Raw genomic sequence first — 27891 nt, 5'->3', positions numbered from 1 at the left:
ATGTCCTGCAGTATCTCTTGTAAGTCGTAGATGTGTTTTTTTACCCACACAACCAGGCACTCTCTGTCTTTTGATTGGCAAATTTAGTCCATTTTCATTTAGTTATTGGTAGGTATATTCTTACTGACATTTTGTAATTGTTTTCTGTTTATTTAGTTCTCTGATCTTCTTTCACTGCTCCCTTGTGGTCTGATGGCTTTCTTTAGTGTTATGTTCAGATTCCTTTCTCATTTTCTTTTGTGTACTTACATTTTCCCCTTGTGGTTACCATGAGGTTCACATAAAATATGTGATGTAAATAGCAGTCTGTTTCAAGTTGATAGCAACTTAATTTTAGAAATCTTCTCTTTTATAAATCCTGCCTCAAAAATGAATGAGACAGCACCTTAGTAATTTTTCTTTCAGTAATAAAAAGTCTTTTCAACCAAATCACAATAGTCTTTCTTTGGGGTTTTTTTGTTAGCTTGACTGATATGCCCTCCTCACAGCAAATTATCTATCACTCATGATTTGGGGTCCACAGGCCCATAAAGCAGAAGAGAAAAAGAGACTAGAGAAATCTAATGTAAAGCAAATTTATTAAATCTTGAAAATATGTGACAGTCTTCAGAAAAGATGTTCATTTATCTTCAACAGAATGTCCAGAAGGGGAGCATTCATTTGCTTGCAAAGGCTATAATCTGTTCCTGGAGAAAAATGAAATAAAATGAATGATACTTGGACCCTGTTAAGGTGTGACGGCAAGTGAAAAAATATTTTAAAATAATATATAGGAGCGCCTGGGTGGCTCAGCTGGTTAAGCATCCAACTCCTGATATCAGCTCAGGTCTTGGTATCAGGGTTGTGAGTTCAAGGCTCCAAGCTGGCAGTGGAGCCTACTTAAAAATAAAATACCCAAAGTGATTAAAGCAAAAACTTAGCAAAAGTCCCAGACAAATGCTCCTCTCAAGAGTCCCTCCAAAATGTCTTTAAATGGAAGTTTCTCAAGAAAGAAGCTGGCCAAGCAGCAAAAAGAGTTTAAGCATCTTTTTTTTTTTTAAAGATTCTATTTATTTATTTATTTGAGAGAGAGAAGCAGATTGCACCGAGTGCAGAGCCTGATGCAGGGCTTGATCTCACGACCCTGAGATCATGACCTAAGCCAAAATCAAGAGCTGGACACTAAACTTAACCAACTGAGCCACCCAACTGCCCCTAACAGGAACTTTAAAAGTTCCTATTCACTATTTTAAGCCCTCCCTCATGTAAAGTTACTGCTTAGATGTGGGCTCTACCCATGAGCTCAGCAAGTTTTTTGCTCTTAACCAATGGGGGAGGTATTCCTAAAAAGGTAATTTTACAGCCAAGAAAATTAATTCAAAGAAATTAAGAGTCATTGGCCAAGTCCTTCCTCAGTGAGCAAGACTCCTGGAGAGCCGTGAGTGACCTTACTTTGAGTGGAGACACTGCATTTGTGGCCTGCAAGCCCCACGTCCGGAGCAGCACCAGCGGAGCGGCCCTGGTGGAGTAGAGCCTTTTCAGTAGGTCAGTAGCAGCCAGAAGAGCGGTGTTGTGACGCTGTCGATCTGTTTCATAACCTGTGAGATGGCTCATAGAGCCTGGAGGAAGGAGGAAAGGTGTAAATCTCTGATCTTACAATGAAGCTGTTTCCCAGTAAGCCAGACACACTGACGCCTACCACATCTGGCTATGGAGGGGCATTCTGGAGCCCGATCTTCCCTGACTGTATGACCTCCGGATACTTCTCTGAGGCACCTGAATCCTTACCTAAGTCCTTCCCATTGAAGGCTGCAGCACTGAGGTGACGGACCAAGCTGGAGACATCCCCGAAGCCCATGTTGACACCTTGTCCTGCAAGTGGATGGACTCTGTGCGCGGCATCCCTAAGAGGAAAGCAGAGCTCAGGTGTGGCCTCCTGCAGCACAGTGAGAAGACAGCCCTGCCCCGTCATCATCTTACCCGATGAGGGCCAGCCGCGGGCGGACGTACTCGGCAGCATGTCCCAAGCCAAGTGGAAACAGCACTCGGCTTTTGGCATCCACCCGGGCTACACTTGGGGGCATCTGGCGAGCGGAGACCTTCGTGGGCTTCAGAAAGCCGACAGCGGACTGCAGCAGGCTGCCCGCCGCGTCGATGAGGTCCGTGTGGTTGGCATCACTCCACTGAGCCGCGTCAGTCACAAACAGTAGAGATTCACCAGTGATGAAAAGGGAAGTAAAAATATCAGCAAGAAAACCCATTTTATCACTAAAACCAAGTAATAATAGTACCTAACAAGCCTACACTGATGTAGACCACATGTGGCACACTCCGTAAGCAAAGGCAAAGAAACACAACCTCCTACCCTTCCCCACAGGTGTTAGAATCAAGCCAAACTGCCCCCGAGCTGCCCCTGCCCACCTGTGGGCGTCCACCCTGCCCTGCACTTCACCTTAACCCTCCAAAACCATAGAGCAGCCACAGCAGAGCTCATTCGACAACAGCCTCGCCCCTGCCTTTCCTCCCTGTGCTTAGAACGCCCTTCTAATTCGCCGGGATGACCCCTCGGAGCACCAAGAAGCTGTGATCCTCCCTCCAAACCCTCCACTGTGTGTTTCCCTCCTCTGTGCTTCCATTAACATCCTGTGAATACTTTCACCAGTTGTTGCTTCAGTAGCTTCCTCCCTCACTAGACTGTGAGCTTCCTGAAAGGAGGGCTGTGTCTCCTCGGTCTGCCTCCAGACTCTCCCACCTAGAAGGCGCGCGGGACGTGTCCGTGACTGCCCTGCAGAAGCCCGTGGCAGAGGCACATGCAAACTGACCAGCGGGGCAGCCTTCACCATTTGCCTTGGAAGCCACTTAGTGTGTTCAGTTCCTGTCACTCCTGTTGCTGCTCTAGAGCAGGGAAGCCTAAGTTCTTCAGTCTAAACGACTGGAAGTCACTAGTGAGGTGGCAGTTTGGTGGTTAAAACCACAGGTTCAAGGGGCCAGCCTGACTGCCAAACCCAGCCTTACCCCCCGGCTCTCTGACCTTGGGCATATAGCTACGAGCACGGTAACAGCGCCCTCCTGCATGGTCACTGCATTAAATGGACAGGTGCAACCCTTCACCTGTGCGTGGCACACAGTAAATGTTCAGTGAATCTTACTGATCGTTACTATTAGTTGAATTCAGATATATGTGGTGTTTAAGCTCCGAAATTACTGCTGCCAACACTGAAGGCTGTGTCTACTCCAGAATAATTGTTACCATTTGTTGAGCACCTACGATATACTAGGTGTGCTCCAAGCATCTTACATCAATTCTCTCATTTGAAAAATCTTTACGCTCGGGGTACCTGGGTGGCTCAGTGGGTTAAAGCCTCTGCTTTCGGCTCAGGTCATGATCCCAGTGAGCTGGGATTGAGCCCCGCATCAGGCTCTCTGCACGGTGGGGAGCCTGCTTCCCTTCCTCTCTCTCTGCCTGCCTCTCTGCCTACTTGTGATCTCTGTCAAATAAATAAAAATATAATCTTTTTAAAAAAATAAATAATAAAAATCTTTAGACTTTTATTATTGTTATTAAACCCTGAGAAGCTGGTAATACTATCTCCATTTCCTAGGAGATTAACAGGCAGAAGCAGTACTGAACCCATGTGTTTACAAGACTTTCTCTTAAGCTCCCTGCTAAACTGTGCTCAGCTCCTTTAAGAACATGTCTAATGAATCAGGCTTCAAAGGTTCAGGTACTTCAAACCTAGGACGGCTATTCAGAATTAGTCAAGTAGTTACAGCTTCAAAAAAAAGGGCTAATACTAACTACTGCCCAGGCAGCTGTTTCAGCGCAGCAGCAGCCCACAACCGTCAAAAAAGCACAGAAGTTATTAATTTGCGCTGTTTTGCATTTCCCTGAATGCCCTCCCGTCCATGTAGCCCAGATCAAAACCTACAGTCACTGTGGGGGCTGCTGGTTGGTTATTCCTTTTTCCTTCATCAAAACCCCTTTCTGTATCTCCCCTGCAACCCAGCAGGACATGCTCATACTCACGAAGGCGGAGTTCACGGTATCCACGAACTTCTCTTCATCCATGCCGACGAGCTCCGCTGCATGTTCATGGGACGTGGACCAGACCAAGGAACTCAAGGTGTCTGAGAGCTGCGTCAAATGAACATCAACAGGAGAGCGCCTGCGTGGCTCAGTCGGATGATTTCGGCTCAGGTCATGATCTCAGGGCTGGGAGATCGAGCCCCAGGCAGGGCTCTGTGCTCAGCAGGGAGACGGCCTGAGATCCTCTCCCCATGCCCCTCCCCTCACTTGCAAGCACCCAGGTCCAAAAAAAAAAAAGAACATCAATACTAAGGGCAAGACTTCTGTTCTTGGGAGCTCTCAGGCTTGAAGGGAGTAACGGGAAACAAGGGGAAACAAAGTTAGCCTGGGCATATTCCCTCGAAACCAGAAAGACAGAGAAAGCGAAGCCCTGAGAGAGGAAGGCTGGGCGCGCTGAAGCGGACTGATCCGCTGGAAGGACTTCTTACCGGGAGCAGAGCAATGGGCCCCGACGGAAGGAATCTCTGCCAAGCGACGTTGTTTTCTGTGGCCTACGACAGAGGAAGCGTTCTCACGAAAAGGACTTAGTACCCACAGAACACGAGTGGGGGCCCCAGCTGGTGGGCTCAGGCTCTCACCTCCGACAAGTGCAGAGTAGCCACGACAGCAGACTGATCGTAGCTCCAGCTGACATTCTGAATCCCGGCAGCCTGCCGCACGCCTGAGTTGTGACCGTCTGCACCAATCTGCGTGGAAACGAGTCTGTCAAGTCTTACAACTCCTTAATACCCACAACTGTTCCAGAAGTGTGTGTCTGTCCCCTTCAGTTCTCTCTAGTTCCAACTCTCGTTCACAAGCTCGGCGGCGGCGGGCAACTGTCATCACGCCCACCTCACTCACAGCCCCTGGACGGGGCAGCCTTCCCTACGTAACCCCAGTGTCAACTAATGGACCAAAGCTGGACCTCGGCCCATGAGGTGCCAGCCATAGGTTAACTTGGCCAGATTCTCTTGATATTTGACCTAGAAGTTAACGAGGCAGGCACCAGAGCTGAACAGTCCTGCTGGAAGGTCAGGAATGGCTGCCCAATAGAAGGGGAAGCTGGCGCACAGAGAGAGAGACACGGGAAACGTAGGAGGTGAAGGGACGCCAGGACTCCTGCGAGGGCAAGAACCACCTCCACTGCTGCTGCTGTGCCTGCGTCCCTTTTCTTTCAAGACCTAAGATGGTCCAGGAGACTGCTTCCTGTACCGAATTTATTTTTTTTTCCCCAAGATTTTATTTATTTATTTGATAGAGATCACAAGTAGGCAGAGAGGCAGGCAGAGAGAGGATGAGGAAGCAGGCTCCCTGCTGAGCAGAGAGCCCGATGTGGGGCTCGATTCCTGGGCCCTGGGATCAGGACCTGAGCCGAAGGCAGAGGCTTTAACCCACTGAGCCACCCAGGCGCCCCTCTATACCAGATTTAAAAGACCATCTTGATTTGGCCTGAGTGGGTACTGGTCCTAATAACCAAAAGCTTTGCCCAAAATTATAGCTTAAATCTAAAACGAAAGACCCTAGAGTCTAGGATAAGCTATGGATACTCAAGACCCCTGGCAAAACAAGAATTTTCAACTACCAACAATTTAGTCTGGAGGGTGCTGCCATCACCTAGGGTAATATGAACCCAAGGGCTGGAGTCCGCCATGGTGAAGGGATAAGGCCAGGTATAGCCGACTGCTCTGCTCCTGTAGAGAACCGTCACCCGGTCTAGGAGGTCAGAGAGAGAAAACAAAACATCAGAAAGGCCCCCCACACGGGCTGAGGCAAAAATCGTACCTAAATCTAAAGCGAGCTCTAAGGATAGCGGTCTCATCGTTTACTCCTGAACAAGAACAGTAAAATCTAAAAAATAACTCCTGTAATAAATGCTACAGTCTGAGAGCTGATAAATGACAGGGCCACAGGGATAAGTCAGTGTCATAAACAAATAAGTAAATAAATAAATACTCAGCCCTCACTGAATGACCAGCCCAGGGACTCTCTTCTCATCCCCACACTCCTGCTCTTCTAGGTTCCCTCTGTGCCTAAGTGACTCCACATGCTTTCAGAATCAACAGGGTGGGAATGCCAGGGGCTCAAAGAAGTTCTAGATTTCCTAAGACTTTTCTTGCCACTGGAAATAATTTTACTTTTCTGATTGTAAAGATGATATGCTTTTGAAGTATGAACAACAAAGGAAGATTTTTTTTTTAAGATTTTATTTATTTATTTGACAGATGGAGATCCCAAGTAGGCAGAGAGGCAGGCAGAGAGAGAAGGGGAAGCAGGCTCCCTGCTGAGCAGAGAGCCCGATGTGGGACTTGATCCCTGGACCGTGAGATCATGACCTGAGCCGAAGGCAGAGGCTTTAACCCACCGAGCCACTCGGGCATCCCAACAAAGGAAGATTTAAAAGGGATGGAAAACATTACCCTTAATCATACCACTCAAAAGGCAACTACAATTAAAGCTTTTCCATATAGCTTTCCAGATTACTTCCTATGCATATAGATGCATATACACACACAGGATATGACCTACTTTTTTCACCAATGTTATGGAACATGTTTCTAAGTGACTAAATATTCGGTCTAAATTATCTTTAAAAGTTGCACATTAAGTGGGGCACCTGGTTGGCTCAGTCATTAGAGCACAGGACTCTCGATCTCAGGGCTGTGCATTCAGGCCCCATGCTGGGTATAGAGATTTCATAATAATCTGATAAGGAATTTATATTCAGAATATATAAGGAACTCTTCTAACTCAAAAAGAAAAAGATGATCCAGTTTTTAAATGGGCAAAAGATTCTGAATAGTTATTTCACTAAATGGCAAACAAGCAGAGGAAAGATGGGAAATACAATCAAAACTATAGTAAGAGGGGCGCCTGGGTGGCTCAGTGGGTTAAAGCCTCTGCCTTCGGCTCAGGTTATGATCTCAGGGTCCTGGGATCGAGCCCCGCTTTGGGCTCTCTGCTCAGCAGGGAGCCTGCTTCCCAGACCCCTTTCTCTACCTGTCTCTCTGCCTGCTTGTGATCTCTGTCAAATAAATAAATACAGTCTTAAAAAAAAAAAGAAAACTACGATAAGATACCATTTGTCACTGGGATGGCTATAATAAAAAAATAAAAGGAAAGTAAGTGTTGGCAAGGATATGGAGCAATTGGTGACCTTATATATTACTGGTGGGAAAGTGAAATGCTGCAGCCTCTCTGAAAAAGTTCAGCAGTTTCTGAAAATGTTAAACATAGAATACATGACCCAGCAGGTCTACTCCTAAGTATGCACCCAGAACAAATGAGACCTGTGTCCCTGCAAAGACTTGTACCAAGTGCTGACAGCGTTATTCACAATTGCCAGAAAGTGGGAACACCCCACTGTCCGTCAACTGATGAATGGATGAACGAAATGCAGTGTATTCACACGAAGGAATACCATCTGGTGATAAAAAAGAACGCACTACTAACACAGGCGGCAACATGAATGGATATCAAAGATACGCTCGGTGAAGCAGCAGACAGAAAAGAACACACTGTGTATGATTCGATCTATATGAAATGTCCAGAAGAGGCAAATCCCGAGAGACTGAAAGTAGACCAGTGGTGCCAGGGGCTGCGGCTGGGAAGGGGGAATGCTGTAAACAGACCTAAGATTTCTTTCTGAGGTGACAGAAATGTTCTAAAATGATACCGTGACTGTGGCCTAACTCTGTAAGTACACTAAAAACCACTGAATTGTACACTTAAAATGGGTGAATTTTATGGTATATAAATTATTCCTGAATAAAACCATTATTTTTATTCCTGAATTTAAAAAAAAGAAAAAACCCTAAGATATCTAACAGAGGGTTCCTTTACGGTGGTAATTCAATTTCCATAAAAGGGATTATTTTTTCCACTAAGTCCCAGAAAAATTCTAGAGCAGTTCAGCGTGCAGGGTAAAAGACGACGTAAGAAGTGGGAGCCTCACCTGACGCGGCCTCCAGCTGCTTGGTGAGAGCGCGCATGATGACGTCATTCTCCACTATATAGCCCATGTCATCCAGATTATCCTTATCGAACATTATCAGCGCCTCTGAGCAGGCATCCCACACCTGGAAACACCGAAGGAAAGTCTGTATTATAACCCAAGGAAGAGAAAATGTCTTGCTCCGATCAGAAACAGTGCTGCCTTCCACAAGTGACAGAAGCAGGAAAATCACAGTGTCAGTTCCCCTGGTAGGAGACGGAAGGTGAGAAGAAACTTCTCTTGAGAATGCTCCCCTCACTTCCTTAAACTGAATGGGAAGTTCCTGCTTCCACACGAAATATAGAGAATATGGATTCCAAGATACAGAAAAGAAGATGGACAATCAAGATTATCTTGCCATAAGTAATAAAGGAGGCACCTGCATTCGCCGAAAGGCTCTGTATCTCATGTTGCAGATGTGGTCCCAGGCACCAAAACCTACAAAAGAAAGGATCCATGTACAGGCCAGAGCAAGTTCATGCGGCACAGCCCTCGTGGGCTCTGTCTCTCCAACCTGTGAAGTAAGAGACTGTTTTCAGCATCCTCCAATGACAGAAAAATACTCTCATTTTTTCCTGTTTGATGCTAGGAGTTAAGCTACTCTGTTCCCAAATTCAGATTATACAGCATGAAAAAAGACCCAGCTTTCATGATCAAAAAGTCAAATCTGGGGCGCCTGGGTGGCTCAGTCAGTTCAATGTCCAACTCGGTTACAGCTCAGGTTGTGACCTCAGGGTCAGAAGACTGAGCCCCACATCAGGCTCTGCACTCTGTGGGGAGTCTGCTTGAGAGTCTCTCTCCGTCCGCCCCCCACCAAGTATTCTTTTGAAAAAGTCAAATCACATTAAAGTTAGGGAAATAAAAAAGGAAACCAAACCTGTATTTTTTTTCATCATCCTACAGAAGTTAGAAACTCTCGGGGGTGCCCGGCTGGCTCAGTCAGAAGTGCATAGCAACTCTTGATCTCGGGGTTCTGAATTTGAACCCCACAGAGGGTGGAGAGATTACTTAAAAATAAAATCGTAACATTTTTTTTTAAAAGACAGTCTTTTAACTTTTTTTTTTAAACCCCATAGCACTGAACGGATTTATTCAGTGTGGACACAGTGAGCCAGACACAATTCTAGGTACTCAGCATAAAGTGTGAAACCAAAGTTCCTCTGCAGCTAATATTCTGGTTGGAGAGATAGAGAGTAAAAAAAAAACCAAAGACGTAATACATTGTCAGGTTAGTACTAAGTGCTACAAAGAAAAGTAAAGGAGTATAAGGGGCTAAAAAGTGATTGGAAGAGTCTAATTTTTGACAGGGCGGTTCTAGATAGGAGAGCCCGGGGGAGTAACCTCTGGCAGAGACCCCAGTCCGTTTTCTAATGAGTTCCATGTGCACACACTGATTTACACTCAAAAGCATTTAGCATCCAAACTCCCTAGACAAGAGGGCTGAGTCTGGGCATTACTGGAAACCAATGGTCATAATTAGTTCATACAGTTTCAATTCCACCAATTCATAATGACCCAACATCACAAACGAAGTCCACAGGAGGAACCCACATGTCCCGAGGACATCTTCCTCAGCCTGGGAGGTGACACTGTCATGCGGCCTCATCTTCAATGATGCACTAGATTACCACGCCAACCCCCTCCTCACAGGATGCTCCAGAGCCTCTGCCCTATGGGACACACTGGAAAGCTGGGAGAGACAAGAGGCTGGTTCTATGCAAAATCTACTCACTACTGAGAAGGGTTGCAGAGCCAGGGGAAATGGAGCTGACTCTGTTGCTGTAAGTTTCTGGCAATTTCTCCCATACTTTCTTTGGACCTGCTTCTAGCAACAGGATTTTCTTGTCACTGAAGTGAATATCATGTCCTAAAAAAAAAAGAGAGAATCAACATTTTATATCATAGCGGGAAAATCGGAATTTCTTCCCTTTCTCACTTCTAAGAGAAGCACGAGATTAACTAATTGCTTCGTCCTTAGGATACAAGTTTCTCACACGGCACACAAAAAGGAAACACCACACAAAATCCTAAGCAGTAGCTTATACCACTGTTTCAACCATGTGAATCACCCTGCCCACGGCTGCCCGGGTTTCTCTTAACAGTCCAACACCGGCCATGTGCAAAGAAGCAAATAATGACAAAACTCACAAAGAGCCAGTAGAACTCCCTAGATAGGAAGAACGAAGTAAAAGAAAAAGGCTGAAGTATTAAGACACCAGATTTTTTTTTTTTAATTGCCAACTGTTTATTCAGGCCCCGAACAGGTCACCAGTGACATGCAGTTTGCCTGGGCCCACGGCAGACTGACCTGCGCCGCCAGCCCTGCTGGCCAGCAAAGGAGTTCTCAGAGGAGGCCTGTGCGAAGGGTACAGGCCCTCGGGGAAGAGAGTGGGGGAAGGGCAGGGCCCAGTGGCCAGGACACCAGATATTTCTAATGTTTAAACTATTAAGTCATTAAAAATTACAAATCGTGTTCAACAGAAAAATGGAATATTTAATAAGCGAAATTTGGTGTGGCCTCAAGATTGAATCAAAGATAAAGAATTATTTGTAAAAGAAAAGGAGCCCCCCAAATACATCAATTGTACCTATAAATCTGGTCCTCAAACACTGGTATAGGGAAGTAAAAAGGGGACTTGGGGACTTCGGTACTGGGTGCCTGCAGCCCAGACACAGTCCCTCCACCGTGTCCCAGGGAAAGACATGGACACAGTAAGCAGGGAGCTGCGGCAGCCAAGAAAGGAGAAAAAAAATGTGACAGGATTATTAGAAACGATGTAGGTTTTTACTTAGTAATGATGGCAACCCCACATTTTTTGTTACCTAAAGAAGAGTGGCATTATTTTTAAGATCCAACTAGGGAGGAGTGTGAAAGTCAAGGTCACTCTGGTGAAGAGGCAGTGAGCTGCACCAAGACTACCAAGTTCACATGCCCCTCCCTCCCCCACCGCCACGCGGCTCTGCACTGGAGGATGGGAACAGCCTTGTTCCCTGGAGAGGCCTGCCTTCTGGTCCATCACCCACCTCTTCCCTTCCAGGGTTTGCTCCAGCCCAATGCCCTCCTGACCGCCTCCTCCCCTCCCCAGCAGGGCTATTCACAAATCTTATCTCTTTAGCTACACTGTAAATTCCCTGGGGGCAGGAACCATTGCTTTTGCTATGGCTAATATTCCCAGCAACAAACTTGGGATCTCCTCAATCCGTAGATACTCAACCGACATTTTTGTTAAATGAGAGACAAGGGAACTAATGGGACTAAAATACAGTCAGGTTCAATTATTTTATTTTTTAGCTATTTAACATTTTAGAAAACTCAGCTGGAGAAAAAATACTACAGAATGCAATTTACAGATAACAATGTGAGAGGGAAATACAGATGTTTCAAGCCTGAAACATAAACTCTTGTGGGTTTGTAGAAGAATCAGGGGAAACAAACTGACTTAAGGGGAAACCAGAGAGCCTACTGAAAAACTTGCACTTTTAAAGCAGCTGCTAAAATTAAGTGCTCGCTGACTGCGCGCCTGGGTGGCTGTCACTAAGCACCTACCTTTGGCTCAAATCATGTTCCCAGGGTCCTGGGATCTAGCCCATATCTGGCTCCCTGCTCAGCGGGAAGCCTGCTTCTCCCTTTCCTACTTCCCCTGCTTGTGTTCCCTCTCTGTTAAATAAATAAATAAAATCTTAAAAAAAATACAAAAACAAAAACACAACACTCTGGTCCTTACTTAACCTTGCTAAGCAAGTTTCCTCACATAAAATATGAAAAGAGTATATCACAGTGAAGTGAACCACACTAAAGTACATGTGTAAAAGCAAAGTCCTCACCTCACCTTACACACAAAGTTTAACTCCAAGTGGATCACAGACTTAAATCCAAAAGCTAAAATTACAAAACTCTTAGAACACAAGAATGAATCTTCATGACTTTGGGTTAACTAATGATTTCTTACATATGATATCAAAAGTGTAAGTGGTAAAAACTTGACAAGTTGAACATTATCAAAATTAAAAACTTCTGTTTCAAAGGACACCACCGAGAAAATGTAAAAGGCCACCCATAAAATGAGAGAAAATATTTGTAAATCATTTAGCTGTTAAAGGACCTGTGCCCAGATTAAACAATCAAACAAAAACAACTCTTAGAACTCAATAATAAAAAGACAAATTGCACAAATTGCCCAAAATGGGCAAAGGGAGGTGTCTAGCTGGCTCAGTTGACAGAGCATGCAACTCTTGATCGTGGGCTCCTGAGTTCAAACGCTACAATGGATAAGAAATTACTTTAAAAAATCAAAATAAGATGGCGAAGGTTCTTAACAGGCATTTCTTCAAAGAAAAACAAGCATATGAAAGATATTCGACATCATTAGTCATTAGGGAAATTCAAATCAACCCAGGAGACACCACTTCACACCCATCAGGATGACTATAAACAAATGTCCAAGAGCGAGTGCTGTGCAGGACATGGAGAAACTGGCCCCCTCACACAGCTGGTGGAAATGTAAAATGGTGCAGCCACCTTGGAATACCATTTGGCAGTTCTTCCAGAATTACCATGTATGTGACCCAGCAATTCCACTCCTAGAAATGGATATATCCAAGTAACCAAAAATGAACGTTTACACTAAACCCTGTACCAAATTAATAGCATTATTCGAAACAGTCCGGAAGTGGAAACAACCCAAACATCCGTCAAACCGTTGGTTTATGGTTTAAATGCATAAACCAAATGTAGGACACCCACACAATGCAGAATTACTCAACCGTAAAAAGTACTGGTGCACACAACTTGGATGAACCTTTAAGACATTAAGCAGAATCCAAGTATATGAAAATGTCAGGAAGAAGCAAATCTGTAGAGAAAGTTCACAAGCGGTTGCCTAGGGCTGAGGAGCTTTGGGGGAAAATGGGCAGTGAATGCTAACTAGTTCCTGTTTCTTTAGGGGGTGATAAAAATGTTCTAATATTCATGGTGGTGATGGATGCACAACCTGTTAATATACTAAAAACCATGTATGCTTAAAGGGGTGAAACTTACGGTATGCAATTACATCTCAAAAAAGTTATTTTCTAAAAGAAACGAAACGCCTAGCCCGATACAATGCCTGATAACTTACAACTGTGTCCGTTCCTAAATAACAACCGGCGGGATTTAGCATGATTCCTAAGGACCCTCCCACTTTTGACCCTTCGGAACCCAGAAGGACCAAGCGCTTGGCGTGGGGCTCCTCTCCGCAGGGAAAGAGCGCATGAGCTCAGGACTCCCACGGTCCTCACAGCTGCTCCACGGCCGCCCTCCCCGCCAATACCTGCCTGGAGCTCCGCTTACCCAAGGCACAGGCCATGGCGGTACCCACCAGGCCTCCGCCCGACACCACCACATCGTACAGGGTGTCTGCCTTGGCCCCGGACCACCTCCGGCAAGACAGCAGCGGGCCTCTCCCAGCCGCTGCAGGGGCAGCCCTCCACCGGCTCACAGCCAGGCGGGCCGCCATGGTGCTGACCTGCAACGTACTTGCGCACCACTAGGCCCTCCTTTTGCTGCGCTTCCGGAACAGAGCTCTCCAATCACTAGCTACTTCCGCCCCGGCCTCAGAGCCGGAAATAGAACGCGTAAAAACTAGGCCAATCAGAAAATGACTCTTGCCAACTTGGGCGGGAAAGATCAGAAGCTTCCTGGGAAGGGGGACTGGCTCAGGCGTCCGCCTGGAAACCAATCAGAGGCCAGAGCCAGAAGGGGGCGGAACCTAATCTTGCAGCTAGTACGGCCCGCGCACCAGCGCGTAGCCGGAGCTGTCACCGCCGCCTCCGTCTCTGCCCGCGGAGAAGATGACCATCGGGAGGGCTGCAGGAGCCCTCAGTGGAGGCGCTCAGTGGAGCCGTCAGGTGAGGAGAGAAGGAGAGGAATTGGTTCTGCGCCCCGGAAAGGAATCTCTAAGAGAGGAAACTGTTTGACGTTGCCTTGGAGACAGACGGCAGGGGCGTGTCGCAGGGGGGCGTGGGATTAAAATCCGCAGCGTTTGAGGCCCCGCAGGCGGACTCCCCAAGAGGTTGAGTCTTACGTCAGGCCCTTCATAGAACCACAGCGATGGCCCTCGGTTTTCGCTTATCCTGTCAACTACCCTAGAACTGATAGTCCGATGTTGTCCCCATTTTGTAGAAAAGAAAACTGAGGCATAGAGAGACTAAGAGATTTGCAATAGAGGGGCGCCTGGGAGGCTCAGTCAGTTAAGGCAGAGGCCTTCGGCTCAGGTCATGATCCCAGGGTCTTGGGATGGAGCCCCGCATTGGGCTCCCTGCTTAGCGGGGAGCCTGCTTCTCCCTCTGCCCCTCCCCCAAACTCGTGTGCTCTCTCGCGCGCGCTCTCTCTCTCTCAAATAAATAAGATCTTTTAAAAAAATAGAAAAAGAAATTTGCCACGGAATCCATACAGAAAGTAGATTGGTGGTTGCTTAGGGCTGGCAGCGAGGGAAGGGTTGGAAAGACTAAGCAAAATACGGAGTGACTACTAAATGGTATGGGCTTGCTTTCTTTTTTTAAGATTTTATTTATTTGACAGACAGAGATCACAAGCAGGCAGAGAGGGGGAGAAGCAGGCTCCTGGCTGAGCAGAGAGCCAGATGCCAGGCTTGATCCCAGGACCCTGAGATCATGATGTGGGCTGAAGGCAGAGGCTTAACCCACTGAGCCACTCAGGATCCCTCCAGTATGGGCTTTCTTTGGGGGTGATTAAAATGCTCTAAAATTGATGGTGGTGGTGGTTGCACAGCTCTGTGAATATACTAAAGTCCATTGCACTGCACTCTTTCCGTAAGTGAATTATTTAAATTATATGGTGTCTGAATTATACCTGGATAAAGTCATTTTTTAAAAAAATTTTCCCAAGATCACACGCTCCTCAGTAGCAGCGCAAGGACTGGAGCACATTCTTTGACTCAGAATCCATTGTTCTTTTCAGTATTAGAGCTGGACCTTAGAGAATCATCCCCAAGTGTCACCTGGAGGCTTGTAGGCGCCTCTGCTCCAGGTGCAAGCAGTCATCTTATCCCGCCCAGTCCTGGCCTCACACCTGCTTCTCTAAGGGTATCTCATACCACTGTCCTCCAGCCACCCTGGCCCTCCTTTTGCCTCTCCAAGAGCCAAATTTATTCCTGCTTCAAGGCCTTTGCATTTGCTTTTCCTTGAACCCAGAACCCTCCTACCCCAGCTCTTAGCAAGGCTGGCTCCCTCTCATCAATCAGGTGTTCAGCCTAAAACTCCTCCGCAGTGAGAAAGTAAAAATAGCCCAAGACCGAGAAAGTAGGGAGCAGACTGTAACAGACACAGCTAAGGTGAGCCGCCAGATGAGCAGAAAACAGTGTTTCTCACGGGCCACAGCATCCTGCAAAACGATGAAGATCTCCTTCTAAATGATGATGCTTACCTATCAATTACTTACCCAGCCCCACTTTGTTCTGTTACCGTTGGAATCAAAAGTGCTCACTCACTCACAGAACGGCGCCCTCTTCACAACAGCATCCATTCAGAGTGGATACAGAGGGATCCACTCACTCTCCTCCCCCAGATCATTGGGACAAGCCAGCCCCAGGAAAAGCCCTTCCCCCACCCTCTGACTGAAAGCCCCCACCCCATCCCCCTGCTGCACGTTCCCTTAATTTTTCATGGTGTACTCCAACAAATTAATAAACCTAGCTCTGATTATAGGTACTCTTCCCAGATTTTTATCTGACGGGCTTTTATCAACAAAACAGCTTCCCAAACCACTTCATCATCGCATAATCTCTGTTTATGACTTTCATTGAATATATTATCACTATATTGTCTGTCTCCCTCTCTCTACAGCATAAGCTTTGTGAGTAGGGACCTTGTTTGACTCGTTCTCAGCCTAATGCCCAGTGCACATTAGGCACCAAATAAAGATTTTCTAAAGGAACGGAGTATTGAAACCCACTTTCTAGGACACTGTTCTTTCAGCTAGAACACATTATCTGTCCAGTTAATTATTCGTTCCTAGTAACGCGGTAGATCTTAGGTAGAATAGGAGGATAGCAGAGGTGCAGACAGGAGGAGCGGGAAAAAGAAGATTGGCAACAAGTAGGTAAAAACCAAATAGGGCAAGAGTGTGGCCCAAGTCTGGGTGGGGTTCCTGGAGTGCAGGGGGCAGAGGGCACGCCACAGGGCAGGTACTCAGTAACTGTTCATCTGTCTGCTTCCCTTCCCTGCCCTTCAACCAAGCATACCCCATACCCATATACCAATTTGTGAAATTTCTTTAAAGCGAGGAACAATCTTATTTTTCTCCCTTCCTAGTCCCTAGTATACAGAGACTTATTCAAAGTGAAGTTAGCAGTTATGTTTTGAGTAAATCTGGAAGGATAGTTGACCCACCATTTATTCTGTTTCACTGGAGGTGTTTCCCCCCAAATCCTCCTCGGACTCGGAGACAGAAGAGGAGCTGTCTGGGGATGGACCAGTTTTGCCCAGGGCTGGCAAACTGGATGACTTCCTCAGCCCAGAGGACTTGACGCTTTCGGATTCCGACTCAACTGGGAGCTTTTCCGAGTACCTGGAGGTACTAAAACAGAAAGGCAGGTGGTGCCTGTTGGAATCCCTTCTTCAGTCTGACCCAGACAGTGGTGAGAACTTCTCCGAAGATGAGGACCTGGAGAGTTTCTTCCAAGACAAAGGCAGGGGGAAGCCACAGGTCCAGGACCCACTGTCTCCGAGGTAAGGCACCTCATGCCCAACTCTGGCCAAGTCCCTTGTGACTCTGGGCCTCATCCTCTTCCTCAGTAAAGACCATTCTGCAAATTGTCCCTTACCCAGGCTCCAGCTCAGAATCAACCCTCGGAGCCAAGCGTGTTCTGATTCCTATCTAGAATAGATTCCTATCTCTTTCCTTCCTAAATCACTTTGGGTTACCCTTAGTCACTGGAAGCACTGGGATTGACTAAAGGGATGCCCTTCTCACTCCCTCCCAAGAACAGTAACGAGGTACACTGACCTTGGCCAAGCCCTTCTATATGCGTGTATGCTGCATTTATAATATTTAATATTTATTTTTTCTTCCCACTAACCCTGTAAGTAGATACAATTTTTGCCATTCTCCAGATGAGGAAATCAAGGTTCCAAGCAAACCCTGCTAAAGGTCACATGGCTGGTAATTGTTTGAAGCAAGATTTGAACCTGGGTCTGATGCTAAAGCCCGGCTCTGTTCCACTGCACTGTTCTCCTGCCCATGTGAAAATATCAGAATGCAGGGCGCCGGGCCGGCTCAGTCAGTGGCGTGGGCAGCTCTTGATCTCAGGGATGTGAGTTCGAGTCCCGTGGTGGGTGTGGAGATTACTTTTAAAAAATCTCTACAATTAAAAACAAACAAACAGAAAATATTAGAATGCAAAGTGGTAATTCGTGAATCAGTTGTGAGAAAAGACTTCCTAATGGGCTGCTAGCTGGCCTGAGGGAAAGGAGGGAGGCCCAGTCGAGAGAGGCACAGGCTCAGAGGCCTATGGGGCCACGTTGTCAGGCTGAGAAGCCAGCTGCCACCTCCTGGGAGGGAGGACAGGGATGAGCAGGAGGAGGGGCCAGCCTCCACGTGTCCTCCATGTGTCCCCCAGTGCGGCTGCTTTCTCCCTCCAGGTGCAGCTCGACGAGGCGGTGCAGCTCGACGAGGCGCTGCAGCTCCCTGAGCAGCCTTCCCTCCAACGATGCTAAGGGTCAGCCCCAGCCACCCCCAGGCTCCAGGCCCCCCTCGCAGCACAGAAGCATCAGCTCCTGGGTGTCGTCCATCACGGTCCCCCGGCCGTTCCGCATGACACTGCGTGAGGCCCAGAAGAAGGCCCAGTGGCTGGCCTCCCCTGCCTCCTTTGAGCAGGAGAGGAAGCAAGCCCAGCGGCAGGGGCAGGAGGAGGCCGAGTGCCACCGGCAGTTCCGGGCGCAGCCGGTGCCCGCGCACGTCTACCTGCCCCTCTACCAGGAGATCACAGAGCGCAACGAGGCCCGCAGGCAGGCAGGGATCCAGAAGAGGAAGGAACTGCTCCTCTCCTCCTTGAAGCCCTTCAGCTTCCTAGTGAAGGAGGAGCAGAGAAAGGAAGCCGCTAAGCAGAGGGAGCTGGCCGCCACAGCCAAGGCCAAGGTCCCCAAGCAGAAGGCCACCAGAAGGATTCCCAAGTCCATTTTGGAGCCGGCCCTCGGGGACAAACTCCAAGGTAAAGACCTCCTTCCCACCATGCTGCCTGCTGCCTGGGGCTGCCAAGGGGTGCTGGGGGGACTTGGGCTCGGGGGTCAGCCTGGCTGGGAGATGAACTCATTGCTCTGGAGACCCGGCCTCCAGGCCACACTCAGGGCAGGCCACGGGGTATGGGGCTGGCTCTGTCTGTGTCGTGGGGGAGCCCTGGCAGGAGCGAGCGTGAGAGGTGGCCTGGCATGCCCTGGGTTGGTCCTGTGGCTGCTCTCGGGACCCGAGCACATCAGCAGAGCCAGTGAGACACCCGAGGGCCAGCTTGGGCCAGTGCCACCACCAGCTGCTCCCGAGGGAAGCTCCCACGCCGCCTCGTTTCAAGAAATGGGGTTCGGTGAAAGGACTCGGGCTTTATTCATTCAGTAACGTGCCAAGCCCCAGGCACTACTGTGTGTGGAATAGACAGACTTGGACTTGGTGCGCACGGGAGGAAGCCAACTACCAGGTCACAGCCCGCGGATGTGGTGAGTGGTCTACAGGGTGTAAAGCCTTCCCCTCACGGAGCACAGGACACAGGGACCTCACTTCAGATGTGGTGAGGCGGTGGGAGCAGGTAGGGAAGGTCCCGGGGAAAGAGAACACTGAGGCAGCCCCTGAAGGACGGGAAGAGGGAGGAAGAGTGAACCAGAGAGAACAAGGCAGAGGTCAGAAGCAGCAGAACAGTCACAGGACAGGGGAGAGAAGAGGGAGTGGGGAGGGAGAGGCAGGCCCTGGGCAGACCTGGGGGCTTGTAGGCGGTGGGAGAAGGTTGGATTTCCTCCCAAGGGCACTGGGGAACCCCTGAAGGGCTTTATGGAGGGGCTCGGGATCAGATCCGCAGCCCAGGAAGACCACTCAGATGCCGCGGTGGAGACGGTTAAGGGGGGAGGGACAGGCCGGGAGGGTGTTGGTCTGCAGGACCCGGTGTGGACAGTTCAGTGGAGAGATTGTGAAATGAGCAGCAGGGACGGTGAGGAGAGGCCGGGCTGGAGCGCGGTTAAAGAGCAGAGACCGCAGAACTTGGGACTGACCAGAGACAGCAGGCGAGAGTGATTTGGGCAACAGCGTGGGCCTCTGGGTGGATAGCGGGTACTTGCCCTGAGTCTGGGGGACCTGGGAGAAGGGGGTGACCGGCCGGCCTCGCCAGCTCCACCTTTGAAGAAGGAACCACAGAAAGCAGTCGGTACCCGTGGAGTCCGTGGTGGCTGCCTCTGCGGCCTGCTGGTACCTGGCAGCCGTGTTCTGGCCGACGTTTATGAACGAACTCTCCAGAAAAGACAACGCAAGCTGATCTGTAGTGTTTGCCATTGTCCGTCGTGTAAGCACGGCTCTCCTGGCCGACAGGGAGCTTCCCGTATGGAGTCAGCTGCCGCCCGAAATTCCTGCGGAAGCTGTCGGTCGGCTCCGGCGCCCTCCGCTCGGGCTTCACAGGGAACATTCTCCAAGCCCAGGCAGGTCCCCTCTCACCCATCACCACCCTGACTTCTTCTCCACAGAAGCGGAACTCTTCAGGAAGATTCGCATCCAGATGAGAGCCCTAGACATGCTGCAGAAGGCCGCATCCCCCATCGCCCCCTCCGGCGGCCGGGCGGGCCCACAGCCACGCGCAGCTGCCCGAACGCAGAAGGAAAAGCTTGCGTTTCTGCACGCGGACTTTGGATTCCAGCCTCGTGTGAATCCTGCCGTCCCTGACTACGAAGGCCTTTACAGGGCCTTCCAGAGAAGAGCTGCCAAGAGAAGGGACACCAGAGAGGGGACTCGCAACAAGCCCTTCTTGCTGAGGACCGGCAGCCTGCGTCGCACTCCGCGGTCCTGTGATGCCGCCACAGCTGGAGGGAGGAGGGTGAGAGCCCAGGCAGCTGCAGGAGGGTCGGGGCCCGGGACCCAGCAGACAGGCCAGTCTTGATGGGAGGCACTTCTCGTGACATTTTCCTGTCTTTTTTTTTTTAAAAAAAAAAACCAAAAACAAAACACTGGCTCAGGGGTGCCTGGGTGACTCAGTCAGTTAAGGAGCTGCCTTTGGCTCAGGTCATGGTCCCGGGGTCGTGGGATCGAGTCCGCACCAGGCTCCCTGCTCAGCGGGGAGTGTGTTTCTCTCTCAGCCGGCTGCTCCCCCTGCTTGAGCGTGCATGCACGCGCGCGTGCTCTCTCTCCCTCTGATAAATAAATCAATCAATCTTGGAAAATAAATTTAAAAAATTAAAAAGAAACACTGGCTCCTTATAGAAGATTGATGAATCATTGACCTCTACCTGTGACACTAATAATACATTATATGTTAATCAATTGAATTTTAATTTTTAAAAACTTTAAAAAAATTAAAATAAACACTGGCTCCGCTGTAAGCTCCACAGTTCCTATAAATTTAGAACCATAATAATACTTCCTTTCCTTGCCTTCCAAGAGGGAACTTTTCTAGAGAAATTTTGCAGAAATAAGTCCAAGCAAGTCTAGAAGGTAGGGAGTTGGGATCAATTGCTCAGAACCCTTTATCAATTATAAAGAACTCTTCCCAGCTGATTTTTTTTCAGATATTTTATCCATTTATCTGACAGACAGAGATCACAAGCAGGCAGAGAGAGAGAGGGGGGAAGCAGGCTTCCTGCTGAGCAGAGATCCGGACGTGCAGCTCGATCCCAGGACCCTGGGATCATGACCCGAGCTGAAGGCAGAGGCTTTAACTCACTGAGCCACCCAGGCGCCCCACTTCTCATCTGATCTTAAAACTTGAGGACTGATATCCAACTTTAGGCCTAGTAATAAACTCATTACTCTTTCCATAATCCCAGGTGGGGGAAAAAGGATTCTCGGTCTGACTAGTCCTTCACTGAAAATGAATCCTAGTTAGAAGAGAAACTCATCACACATTGCTGTCCCATCAATACCAACCTTCGTTTCTTCTAGGACTCTCCACAGCCACCAGCCACACCCCTGCCAAGGAGCCGTTCTCTGAGCGGCCTTGCTTCCCTCTCTGCCAACACCCTCCCTGTGCACATCACAGATGCCACCAGGAAGAGGGAATCTGCAGTCAGGTGAGTGGTCGAGTCCGAGACTTTGGCCTAGGATGGAGATCAATGGTCAGCGTTTGGATCTTGACCCCAGTGCTGGGCCTCCTCTCTGGATCTTGACCCTGCTGCTGGGCCTCCTCTCTGGTTATCGGAGAGACCTATGGGGTGGAAGGGAACGCTGATTGGGACAGGAATACACGTCACCCCCCTACACTCAGTGCTGGAGAACACCCGGCCATCACTCAGCAGGTGCTCATGGGAACTTACTCTGTGCCAGTTACAATGTTAAGGCTGGAGATGCCTTATGGAACCTCTAGTTTAGTATCTAGTATGAAATCTAGAAAAGCAAAGAAGTTACCGTATTTTGTAAGAAGTGCATTGGTGGGGGAAATACAGGGAAACTTGGGAACACTGGATAGCCTGGGGCAGGGGTCTCTTTAATCTCTGAAAAATGAGGAATTAGCCGAAGGCAGGAAAGAAGGTTCCAGAGAGAACACCGTGGGTGAAGACCCACAGATGAAAGAGGGAGCCGTTAGGAACAGGAATTCAGAGAAACGTGATGGCAGGTAGTGGACCTGATGGCAGGTAGTGGCATCTACCACACGGCTAGAGACTGTCTGAGATTCATCTTTGGGGAATTATCAGAAGTTCGTTGGGAAACAGGAGCCTCCTTACTTTTTAATTCTTTAACTGACCTGACTCTGTCATAGTATTGCTCTCATCAGACCAGCACTGGGGCAGGAGTTCCTCCGCTAGACCTCTGAGCTGAAGTTGGTAGGCAAGGTCATGGTAATAACACTTACGACTAGCATCTTAGTGCTTTCCTGTGGGGCTCAGAGAGGAGTACTCGGGACCTACTTGACTCTTTAGGACACGCAACAGTGATTTTAGAAATGTATTTAGGGGGTGCCTGGGTGGCTCAGTGGGTTAAGCCGCTGCCTTCAGCTCAGGTCATGATCTCAGGGTCCTGGGATCGAGCCCTGCACCGGGTTCTCTGCTCAGCAGGGAGCCTCCTCGCCACTCCCCCTCCCCCCTGCTCCCGCCCCCACCTGCCTCTCTGCCTCTCTGCTTACTTGTGAGATACTCCCTTCTTCCTCAAATTTCTTAGGGCTACTGAATGAAGGCTACATGCATCACTATGCTGAGGCCCCAGTAAGATAAGCCTTATGAACCGGAAGCTCGCCCCCCTAGGGGATGTCTGTATTTACTTCCCAGCAACAGGGAGTTTGATACCATGGCAGACTCCACTTCCCTGCCTTCCTTCCTAATCTGTTCATTTGAATGTAAATATCCAAATGCAAGAGTCTTGACTGTTTTTTCTTTTCGTAGAACTCTCCATAGTACCCTGTCAAATGATACTTAACACAGACTAAGTGCTGTAAATTAACCCCAAACTGTGCAGGGAAAGAGGCGGATTTTCAGTTCTCTGTGAAAATGCAGAATTGTATTCCCAAGGGCCCCTGAATCCAGGCACCTAAGAGCACAGTGGTCCAGGGCAGAGGCTTGGGAGTCAGACATCCTGGTTCAGATCTTGGCTTCTCCACTGGCTTGCCGGGCTTCTTGAGTAAGTGACTTACTCTTTCTGAACCTCAATCTCCTCGCCAATAAAAAGAGGGGCTTACAGTTTTCACCTCATAGGGCAGTTAGGAAGATAATGGATATAAAGCACTTGATTCCTTTCTCCACTCAGTTCCGAGTAGAGAGCTCAGCAAACAGCAGCTCAGGATCATCTCATTTCCAGACAAGCCAGAAGCATGAGTACAAGGATATTCTAACTCATATGTTTTTTCAGTTCAATTAATGAACTTCTCCTAGGGCAGAAGATTACTGTGTCCATAGTGCTGGGAAGGCTTCATCTGCCAATTTCAGAATCCTATTCTTTCTGAAATGCCCTTCATTGAAAATACCATTTTACTTTCCAGAGAGGTTACTAAGACCGCTTTCAAATATACTCAAGTTGGTCATCTGTATGGTTTTTGCCTCCTCTCTTTAGAAGTTCACTTGAAAAAAAGGACAAAGCAGATGAGAGTACTCAGTGGTTGGAGATGCACAAAAAGAAGTGTCAAGCGATGTCTAAATCCGTGACCTTTCGTGCCAAAGCCATGGATCCCCATCAAAGCCTGGAGGAAGTGTTCAAAGCAAAGCTGAAAGAGAATCGGTCAGTGTCCTCCCTGTGTCAAAGGGTGCCTGTCTTGGGATCCAGTAGATCATGAGCCTTGAAAAATGGCAAAATGGAGTTATTAGACTCCTATAATCGCACACAGTCAAGGATTTTGCTAGGCACAGTTAGGAATTTACAATGACCTTGGGAATTACTCTGCATAATTGGAGTGAAGGCTATTCTAGATTGGAAAAAGAGAATTGATTCTAAGAACCTTGTTAATTCCAGGAACAATGACCGTAAAAGAGCAAAAGAGTATAAGAAAGAATTGGAAGAAATGAAGAAGAGAATACAGACAAGGCCCTACCTCTTTGAACAAGTTAGCAAGGTAAAACTAAACCATCATTCATTTTCTTTCAGTTTTGGATGAAAGGGCTCTTGAAAATGATGGAACAGTTTTGTTTGTTTGTTTTTTTAAGATTGTATTTATCAGAAAGAGTGAGAGAGAGAAAGAGACAAGGGAGAGCACAAGTGGGGGCGGGGTTAGAGGGAAAGGGAGAAGCAGGCCCCCCTCTGAGCAGGGAGACTGATGTGGGACTTGATCCCAGGACCTCCTGACCTGAGCCAAAAGCAGATGCTTAAATAACTGAGCTACCCAGGCATCCCCATGATGGAACAATTTAATACCTGGGTATTAAACATTTCTTTGGGCTCAGGAAGATTCTAAATTAGACCTGTTATTAACTACCATCCCCCTCCCCTCCCAAGTACATAGTGCAGTGGTGAATGCTGCTTGGACTGATTTCATCCAAGACAGGACTCCAGAGGCATCTATAAAGTATTTCACTTCTGGAGTGTTTGCTGCGGTCTGGCTTTCAGTTTGAATCATGGTGAGGGCTAAATCCCACATACGCAGGGACAGTTTGGCTGTGTCAGTGAGACGATCTTTAACTTGCTAACAGCGTCTCTCCCCCTGCAGGACTGCTACCCTGGGCATCCCCAGCCTCCAGAGCTGTGGCCCATTTATGGGTCTCCAGACATTGGTTTGCTCACAAGCAACCCAGAAGTCCTTTTCAGATTAAGTGGCTTTCAGGATAGAAGAATCATTTTAAGGTGTTCTCTAGACCTTTAGGGAAGTTGCACCCAACTGAGATCTGGTCTCCCTAAGGAAGCTCTGGACCTTCTGAAGCTGGTTTGGATGAACAGCCTCAGAAAGGCCACCATCCCCGGGGGTGTGGGGTTCTATCAGGCTCTGCAGATCCCTCTTCCCTCCAGTTTCAGATAAAAGTTGGGGTTTCCTAGTGACCTGATTCCAGCAGCTGGACATCATCTCCATCTTAGAGCCAGTGTGTTATCTTATCTAGGCATTTTCCGGGTACACTCCTCCCCCCACCATACATACCACACACAGACGCACACATGCTGGATGGTCTTGGGTTTACTTAGCAACTAGCATTGCTCAAATCTCTCATAATGCCCTTTCCTCTTTATGTTAGTTTTTTTCAAGCAAAGCTCACCCTCAGATCACAACAGATCTTTCACCACTCCAGGAAAAATACAAAGTGCTCTATATGATTTTGCTTAAATTAAAACAAAAAATAACATTTTCCTCCTCCTCAGGCATATCATCTATCCTGTTAAGAGCATTTTGTTAGGAGCACTCAGGTGGCTCAGTGGGTTAAAGCCTCTGCCTTCGGCTCAGGTCCTCATCTCAGGATCCTAGGATCAAGCCCCGCATTGGGCTCTCTGCTCAGCGGGGAGCTGGCTTCCCCGGCTCTCTCTGCCTGTCTCTCTGCCTACTTGTGATCTCTCTTTGTCAAATAAAAAAAATTTCTTTGAAGTGTGTTTTGTTATATTTTAGTGGGTGTTCTTCTTTTTACATATGTATTTTAGTGTTGATTTTTTAAAAATTTATTTATTTACTCTAATTAGAGAGAGCACAAGCAGGAGGGGCAGAGCGAGCGAGAATCTCAAGTAGACTCTGCACTGAGTATGCAGCCAGACTTGGGGCTCAGTCCCAGGACCCTGAGACCATGACCTGAGCCAGAACCAAGAGTTGGACGCTTAACCAACTACACCACCCAGGCACCCCTGGTTGTTTTCAAATCTTAAAATGTTTTTAAGTCCATGTTTTCATCTGAGTCTCACTTGATCTTCCAAAAATCTAAATCTTTTCTTCTCAAAGGTGGGTCCCAAATCAATTGTTGGCATCTGCTGGGAGTGTTAGATATACAGAATTGTGAGCCTTATCTGAGACCTACCCAATGAGAATTTACATTAATAACAAGACCTTCAGGTAGTGCCTATGCACTTTTAAGGCTAGAAAAAGCTCTAAGAAATTTTCATGCACATCGGTGCCCAGTACTAATGGGGGTTGGGGTAGGGGGCAATTATAGGCATACGGATTAAGCAAGTGATTTCGAATTACCTGGTAATTCACAAGACAGCTACAGCAGATTAATTTCCATTCCACAGGACCTTGCCAGGAAAGCTGCAGAACAACGGTATCGAGACACCCTGAAGCAGGCTGGGCTCGATGAAGACTTTGTGAGGAGCAAGGGTCAGGGCAGCCGGGATGAACAGCGGCGGGGGCAGTCAGAAGGCCGGGATTGTCCCAGGTAATCTCGGATCCTCCTTGTTATCTGCAGCTCTCGAACTGCCATCCCTCCCGATGCCACCACTCACGTGTTTTGAGATCACAATCCTGTATATATGGAATACTAACCCAGAGATCCCCACATAACACATTTAAATTGGGAGAATAGTGCAATTGTGAATAAAATATAACCGTTGTATATGGGCTGTAGATTCCTTCAGTTTGAAACAGATCATTTTTCCAATTCTACTTCCAGGGCCATCAGTCAAAAATAGCTCCACTTCACTTTTGACGAACAAATGTTATGTGTGTCTGTGGGTGTAAAGGTGCCCCAATGTGTATTTTTACTTACTATAAAATGATAAAACTATTTTACTAGCACTTTTTATTCTGTTTGGATAACTGAAGGTAAAAACCTATATTGAGCTACAATAAAAGCTATACTGTCCTGAACAATCAAAGCCTTTTTCCCCTCAGCATGGTCACCGTGGCTTGTTAAAAATCTAGCACTCATTAAAGAAGTAATTCATTAAAAAAAAAAAGTACTTCATTAGTAGCACCCCTCCTTTGGTATCATATAAGTGAAGGGGAGAAAAGCATACTATCACCATTATTCTCAACTTTGTTTTGTTTCTTAAATCCTAATGGCCCCTCCCTTAATTCCTATCCCAGTTTCCCCCCTAGAAATTTCCCTTTATACCCCGTATAAAATAATGAACATGTTGAAACCATTCTTCAGCCTTACATAATGCTTTTAATTAAAAACATTTTATTTCATAATGCTTTAATTTATTCTGTAGCACCCATGAAACTACAAAACTCAGCACCAGAAATCCACAGCAGGATTTAGAAGAATCTCTACAAGAGCCTACAAGTCCCAAGAAAGAACTGGAAGAGCTGTCTTACGAACTACTAGATAATTGCAAATCACTTGCTTAATCAGTAACACAAAATTACTGCTTTTCAATATTAACCAGCTAACTTGAGGGTTGAGTCAAGGCAGGCAAAACTTGGCTTCTGAGTCAACGGCTACTCTTGGAGGATGGGGAAAAGAGAACTAGCAGTGGGGAAAAGCAGGTAACAAACAGGGAATGATTGGTTTAAATAAAGTGAAAAACCTCAGGGCAGAGGACCAGAGCTGAGTTAAGCATTCTCGCTTTGTGCCTCCTACTTTAAAAAAAGGCACAAGCCCAAATGCCTACAAGGGGCTAGTTAGGAAACCAATGGATCACATGCGCTGGGTATGAGATAGGAGTCAGTAGAGACCAGAGTCTCTGCTAGAACACAGGCCCAGAATTGCCAGATCAACCCAGTTTCCACAGAAGCCAGAAATTTGCATGTTGACAACTAATTTAAAAATTACTTAGAAATATTGCGTGGGAGTAACAAAACTCCTGCAGGATGACACGCTTGCAACTTTTGCTACAGGGTCTCTCAACCTCAGTACTATTGGCACTTTGCGCCAGAGGAGTGTGTGTTGGGCGTTGGGAGAGGGCGCTGTCCTTACATTATAGAATGTTTAGCAGCATCCTGGGCTCCTACTCACAAGATGCCAGTAATTCCCTCTCCCCTAGTTGTGACGAACAAAAATGTCTAGTCTAGATATTGCCACATGTGGGGGCAGGCAAAAATATTCCCAGTTAAGAACCATGCTATAGTATAAAAGTAAGGCTACAGGAAGTAAAAACTGGTAATTTAAGAATACAGGAAATTGACATGAACTCAATCTATGTAACAAAGGATGATTATGCGTGTCATTAACAAATTAAGAACTATATTTATTTATTTAGTTAATTCTGTCCTGTTATTTGCTTAGAATATGCCACTGTGTGCATGGTATGTAAGTGTCAGCATGAGGTTCATTTTAAATAAATGTGAAAATTCTCTGATAGCCATGATTTTCTACCAGTAAGTGATCTCTGGAACCCTCT

The 27891-nt window shown here is 47.5% G+C and overlaps 2 protein-coding genes across 2 annotated transcripts; one reads left to right on the top strand and one right to left on the bottom strand.

Moving 5' to 3' along the window:
• Positions 1–559: 559 nt before the first annotated feature.
• On the bottom strand, positions 560–13586 carry COQ6 (coenzyme Q6, monooxygenase). The gene is made up of 12 exons (XM_044229988.1): positions 13366–13586; positions 9769–9903; positions 8416–8474; positions 7998–8121; positions 5628–5758; positions 4645–4752; positions 4495–4557; positions 4007–4114; positions 1960–2162; positions 1768–1883; positions 1432–1598; positions 560–686 (listed from the first exon to the last, which is right to left on the bottom strand). Exons 1-12 carry the CDS (start codon positions 13529–13531, stop codon positions 657–659), a joined length of 1410 nt encoding a protein of 469 aa, XP_044085923.1. The 5' UTR covers positions 13532–13586; the 3' UTR covers positions 560–656.
• Positions 13587–13791: 205 nt separating this feature from the next.
• FAM161B (FAM161 centrosomal protein B) lies at positions 13792–27851 on the top strand. The gene is made up of 9 exons (XM_044231737.1): positions 13792–13922; positions 16447–16763; positions 17676–18244; positions 19752–20098; positions 21160–21287; positions 23257–23421; positions 23653–23752; positions 25840–25982; positions 26761–27851. Exons 1-9 carry the CDS (start codon positions 13866–13868, stop codon positions 26897–26899), a joined length of 1965 nt encoding a protein of 654 aa, XP_044087672.1. The 5' UTR covers positions 13792–13865; the 3' UTR covers positions 26900–27851.
• The last annotated feature ends 40 nt before the right edge of the window (positions 27852–27891 follow it).

Source organism: Neovison vison, chromosome 13 (assembly GCF_020171115.1).
Source record: "Neovison vison isolate M4711 chromosome 13, ASM_NN_V1, whole genome shotgun sequence".
NCBI classification, from domain to species: domain Eukaryota; kingdom Metazoa; phylum Chordata; class Mammalia; order Carnivora; family Mustelidae; genus Neogale; species Neogale vison.
Note: the sequence above shows the minus strand (reverse complement) of the source record. Positions and strands in the feature narration are given on the sequence as shown.

Coding starts and splice junctions, on each gene's coding strand:
- COQ6 (XM_044229988.1), bottom strand. CDS start 13,531: ATGGCGGCCCGCCTGGCTGTGAGCCGGTGGAGGGCTGCCCCTGCAGCG. Junction 8,475..9,768: donor CTCTGCAACCCTTCTCAGTA/GTGAGTAGATTT, acceptor TTTCTTTTGTAG/GTTTTGGTGCCTGGGACCAC. Junction 5,759..7,997: donor GCAGCTGGAGGCCGCGTCAG/GTGAGGCTCCCA, acceptor CTGACCTCCTAG/ACCGGGTGACGGTTCTCTAC.
- FAM161B (XM_044231737.1), top strand. CDS start 13,866: ATGACCATCGGGAGGGCTGCAGGAGCCCTCAGTGGAGGCGCTCAGTGG. Junction 21,288..23,256: donor AAGAGGGAATCTGCAGTCAG/GTGAGTGGTCGA, acceptor TCCTCTCTTTAG/AAGTTCACTTGAAAAAAAGG. Junction 25,983..26,760: donor GAAGGCCGGGATTGTCCCAG/GTAATCTCGGAT, acceptor TTTATTCTGTAG/CACCCATGAAACTACAAAAC.